Source organism: Vombatus ursinus, unplaced genomic scaffold (genome assembly GCF_900497805.2).
Source record: "Vombatus ursinus unplaced genomic scaffold, bare-nosed wombat genome assembly UNPS02005156.1, whole genome shotgun sequence".
NCBI lineage: Eukaryota > Metazoa > Chordata > Mammalia > Diprotodontia > Vombatidae > Vombatus > Vombatus ursinus.
The window spans coordinates 6,199-11,407 of record NW_020944934.1 but is presented as its reverse complement, the minus strand read 5'-3'; the positions used below and the strand labels follow the sequence as shown (position 1 = coordinate 11,407).

Genomic DNA, 5,209 nt, shown 5'->3' with positions numbered 1-5,209 from the left:
CTTTTGGATATTTTGTACCTAAAGTATTCCACTGATTGACCTCCATTTTGTTACCAGTACCAAATTGTTTTAAAAATTATTGCTTTGTAGTACAGTTTGAGATCTTGTAAACCTCATTTCTCTCCACTTTTAAAAATTATCATCCTCAAGATTCTTAATTTTTTTGTTTCCCCATTTGAATTTTATTATTGTTTTCTCAGTATATAAATAATTCTTGTGAGAGTTTAGCATAATACTGAAAAAGTAGATCAATTTAAAAGTCTTGTCATTTTTATTATATTGGCTTGACATGCTGATGAGCAATATATATTTCTCCAATTATTTAGGACTCTATTTCTGCAAAGAGTATTTTATAGTTAGATTTGCATGATCCCTAGGTGAATCTTCATAGATACACTCTCAAATAGGTGTTGACCTTGGTCACAGTGTACATTACACACCAGGAGGAAACAACATGGATACAAGCGACCTACTCCACAGACCTCATTCATCATAGATCATGGTGATTCCCACAGAAAAAGTGAAGCCATACTGTGGCCCAAAGAAAATGGGGTCTCTGACACAAAAATGTTTGGGAAAAATTCTGGCAAGGGGGCAGTGAGGTGGCACAGTAGAGAGAGCTCTGGCCTTGGAGTCAGAAGGACCTGAGTTCAAATCTGCCCTCAGACACTTGATACTTACTAGTGTGTGACCCTGGGCAAGACACTTAACCCTCATTACCTCACCAAAAAGCAAAAAAAGAAAAATTCTGGCCAGAAATAGAATCACAATTAGTTTTTCTATAATTATTTTCGATGGAATTTCTGTTTCTAACTCTTCCTTCTAGGTTTTACTGATTACATGCAAGAATGTTGATGAATGATCTGAATTTATTTATCTTATACCCTGCAACTTTACTGGTTATTAATTATTTAAATTAATTTTAGTTAAATCCCTAAGATTCTCTACCTCATATCATCTTCATAAAGTAATATTGTTTTCTCTTTTCCTATCTTTATCTCTTCAATTCCTTTTTTTTATTTATCACTATAGCTAGCATTTCTAGCACGGTTAAATAGTAATGATGATAATGGCCATCTTTGTTTTATCCCGAATCTTATTAGAAAGGCCTCTAACTGTTCTCCATTACATATAATATTTGCTATTGGATTTGTATAAATCCAATATTTACTATGCTAAAGGAAGGTCTATTTATTCCCATGATTTCTGGAGTTTTTAATAGAAACAAGTGTGGTATTTTGTCAAAAAGCCTTTGCCAACTCTATTGATTTAAGAATATGGCTTTTATTATTTGTATATTGACATGGTTTATTATATTTATAATTTGTCTTATGTTGAATAACCCTGTATTCTTTTAGAAACCCTATCTAGTCATAATGTATAATCTTTCTAATGTGTTATTGTAGCCCCTTAGCTAATATTTTATTTTAAAAATTTGCATCAATTCTCATTATATATATTGGCCTATGGTTTTCTTTGTTTTACTGTATGTTAATGTTACAGAGAGATTGGAGATATCTTTTAATTACAAACCATTATATAACAGTGAATTTTTTTCTTTGAATTTTTGAAAGAATTCAGTTGCAAATCATTTGATCCTGGCTTTTTGGCCAATTAAATACTAACAAAACTAGTAAATTAGAGTAAATAGATGTACCTTTCAAAATTATTAAATATCCAGATTAACAAAATAATAGATAATTTAAATAACCCAATGACAGAAAAAAAAATTGAACAAGCCACAAACAAACTCCCAAAGGAAAAAACAACAGGACAAGATGGATTTATAAGTGAACTCTATCAAACGTCCAAAGAAAAAATCATTCTAATATTATATAAACTCTTGACAAAAATAACAGAAGACAAGACCCTGCCAGACTCTTTTTATGACACAAACATGGTTTTGATATTTAAACCATGGATAGAAAAATCAAAGTAGGAAAACTATAGACAATATATCTAATGAAAATTGGTGCAAAAATATATTAAATATTAAGAAAAAAATCTGCAATAGCATATTACAAAGATCATACCCTATGACCATGTTCATTTCAAACTAAGAAATTAGGGTTGGTTCAATATGGGGAAAACAAAAAAACATAAAATATAGGGAAAACATACTAGACCATATTAATAGCAAAAATAATTAAAACCACACATTTACATCAATAGATGCTGAAAAGTCATTTCATAAAATCTAATTTTAAAAAAATACTGGGAGGGAAAGAAATAAATTTTTCTTTGACAAGGAAAGTAATATCTATATAAAACCAAAGGCAAACATTCTACCTAATGGAGAATGGTCAAAGGGCTTTCCAATAAGAACAAGATTAAAGTAAGAATGCAAGTTATCATTATTACTATTTAACATGATCCTAGAAATATTATCTATAAAAATTACAAGAAAAAGAAATAGAGGCAGAAAGGTGGTGCAGTGGATAGAGCACCAGCCCTGGGGTCAGGAGGACCTGAGTTCAAAATTGACCTCAGACACTTGACACTTACTAGCTGTGTGACCCGGGCAAGTCACTTAACCCTGATTGCCTCACCAAAAAAAAGCAAAAAGAAATAGAAGTAATAATCAAAGACAACAATAAAATAAAGCTACCACATTTTTTAGATGATATGACATTCTAGCTAAAGAATTCTAGAGTCAACTAAAAAATGATTGCAACAATCAATAATCTCAGCAGCTTTGCAGAATATAAAATGAATAACAATATGAATCATTGACATTTCTGTATGCTATGAGAATAGCCTAGTAAGAAAAAAATAGAAAAATTCAATTCAAAATAACTATAGAATTATAAAATATATGGGGATTTACCTGTGAAGACACTTCCAGGAACACTATGAATGCAACTATAAAGTGCTGCTTATGGAAGTAAAAATAGATGTAAATAACAGAAGAAATAGTTGCTCATGACAATAAAATTAAAATGACAATACTATATAAAGTAATTTATTTATTCAATACCTATCAACTACCAAGGGGTTATTTTATACAGTTGGGAAAAAATCCTCTGGACAATGCAATGAAAAATTATGATTCTATTAAGATAAAGCATGCTACTCACAGCCTAACAGAGAGGTGATAGATATTTGCAATATAAAGCATTATAAGTATATACATTATATATGTCAAATTTCAGTATAAAACATACATTTTCAGACACAAACAATAAGGGAATTTGTTTTTCTTGACTATGAATATATATCACCAGGGCTCTGTTTTGCTTTTTTTTGCTAGGAGAAGGAAGAGAGTAGAGTAAGGAGAGATAAAGATATCAAGTCAAAAAAAAAAAGGAAAAACAAAGAAAAAATGGTTTGATGACATATCTTTTTAAAAACACATACAAAGAAAAGAACAAAAGAAAAGCCAGAAAAAAGAATAAACCAAAATAGCTTGAAAGCTACAGGTTGAAATTTGTTGACTCATACTGAGCTTTCAATCACTTAAAAATTTCAGGTTGTGTCAAGAATACTTTCTAACTGCATCTTCACCATTTTGCACTTGTGAAGTTGACTTTTTTTTTTTTTTTAACAATCCAACTGTAGAACTTTACCTTTTTCCTGTTTTAATTCCTCTTATGACATTTGGCCCAATGATCTAGTGCTTGTTGAGAAATTTGGAGTTCTGATTCTTAATTAATATGTTTTACACCTCTCATCTTCCTATCACCTGAAAATATGATTTACATGCCATTTTCCATCCAAGTTCAACAAAAAACATTAGTACACAGCTATTGACAGATTCTTAGAGTTAATATTCATTAGAGTTTTATGTCATTTGGTATGACCAGTGAAACACATTAACAATATTTCATTGTAAGAGTTCACAAAAGGTTATTTGGAGTTCCACTACCACAAAATTTTCTTCAGAATAATTGGCCAACTGGAAAAAGTACAAATACTCTAGTATTGGTTCTAGCATTCCATGCTCTTCACAATGTGTTCCAATGCTACCTTTCCAAACTCACCTTTAACTTCTCGCTTTCATGTACCAAACTCTTTACATATACACAGTCTAAGACAGTTCCTTTTAGATTAGGTATTTAACAAATATCTGTTTAAATAGTGTGTGACATTCTCTGTATTTTTCTCTGCCTCTCTCTCTCTCTCTCTCTCTCTCCCTCTCTCTCTCACACACACACACACACACACACACACATACATACACACACACACACACATACATACACACACACACACACACACATACATACATACACACACACACAGAGCAATCCTGCAATGGGCTCAAGTATGGTGTTTCCAGATATTTTTGGTAGAATGTGACATCCATTTATATATTTTTTGAGGGCAGAAACCATGTATTCTACTACTTCCCTTTCTCCAGTCCTTTAGTAGTTTGGAGTTGTGCACACAGAACATGTTCAACAAACACTTGCTGATTTTTATACAATTCCATCATACCCTGGAGTTCATAGGTTTCAGGGGTGACGGAAAAGAGAAATCAAGGGACAGTTTTCCCTCTGAGAAGCTTCTTCAGGGCCCCCTTCATGTCCTGGTTCCTTAAACTATAGATGAAGGGGTTGAACATAGGCGTCACCACAGCATACATCACAGTGGCCACTGAGTCTTTCACAGAATAGGTTTTCACAGGTTGCAAATACACCCCAAATAGGGTACCATAGAACAGGGAGACCACAGCCAGGTGGGAGGCACAGGTAGAGAATGCTTTGTATTTCCCAGTGACTGAGGGGATCCTCAGGATGGCCTTGGCAATTTGAACATAGGAAATGAGCATAAGCAGAAAGGGAACAATGAACAGAAGAGAGCCTGTTGAGAGTAGCACTGCCTGGTTGACTCGGGTGTCAGAGCAGGCCAATTGTAGAAGGACATACATCTCACAGAAGATGTGACTGATTTCCCTGTGCCCACAGAATGGCAAAGTGGCCATGAGGATTGTGTGGGTCAGTCCATAAGGAATGGAGAGGACCCAGCATGGGACTAGCCGCAGAATGCAGAGTCTGGGGCTCATGATTGTGGTATAGTGCAGGGGACGGCAAATGGCTACAAAGCGGCCATAGGCCATCACCACCAGAAGGAGATTGTCCAGAGCCACCAAAGATACTAAAAAATACAACTGTATCAAGCACCCAGTGTAGGAGATAGCCTTTTTCTGGGTAAATAGATTTACCAGCATCTTGGGAACTGTATTAGACACAAAGCAGACATCAGTGAA

The 5,209-nt window shown here is 33.7% G+C and overlaps 1 protein-coding gene across 1 annotated transcript in view; it reads right to left on the bottom strand.

The window, feature by feature from the left end:
- Positions 1 to 4,477: 4,477 nt before the first annotated feature.
- LOC114029204 (olfactory receptor 1D2-like) overlaps positions 4,478 to 5,209 on the bottom strand; it is a gene marked incomplete at its 5' end in the record, with an annotated part of 1,286 nt that continues 554 nt past the window's right edge. Inside the window, one exon of the mRNA XM_027843566.1 lies at positions 4,478 to 5,209. This exon is cut by the window's right edge and continues 1 nt beyond it. Coding sequence (XP_027699367.1) covers positions 4,478 to 5,209 — 732 coding nt within the window.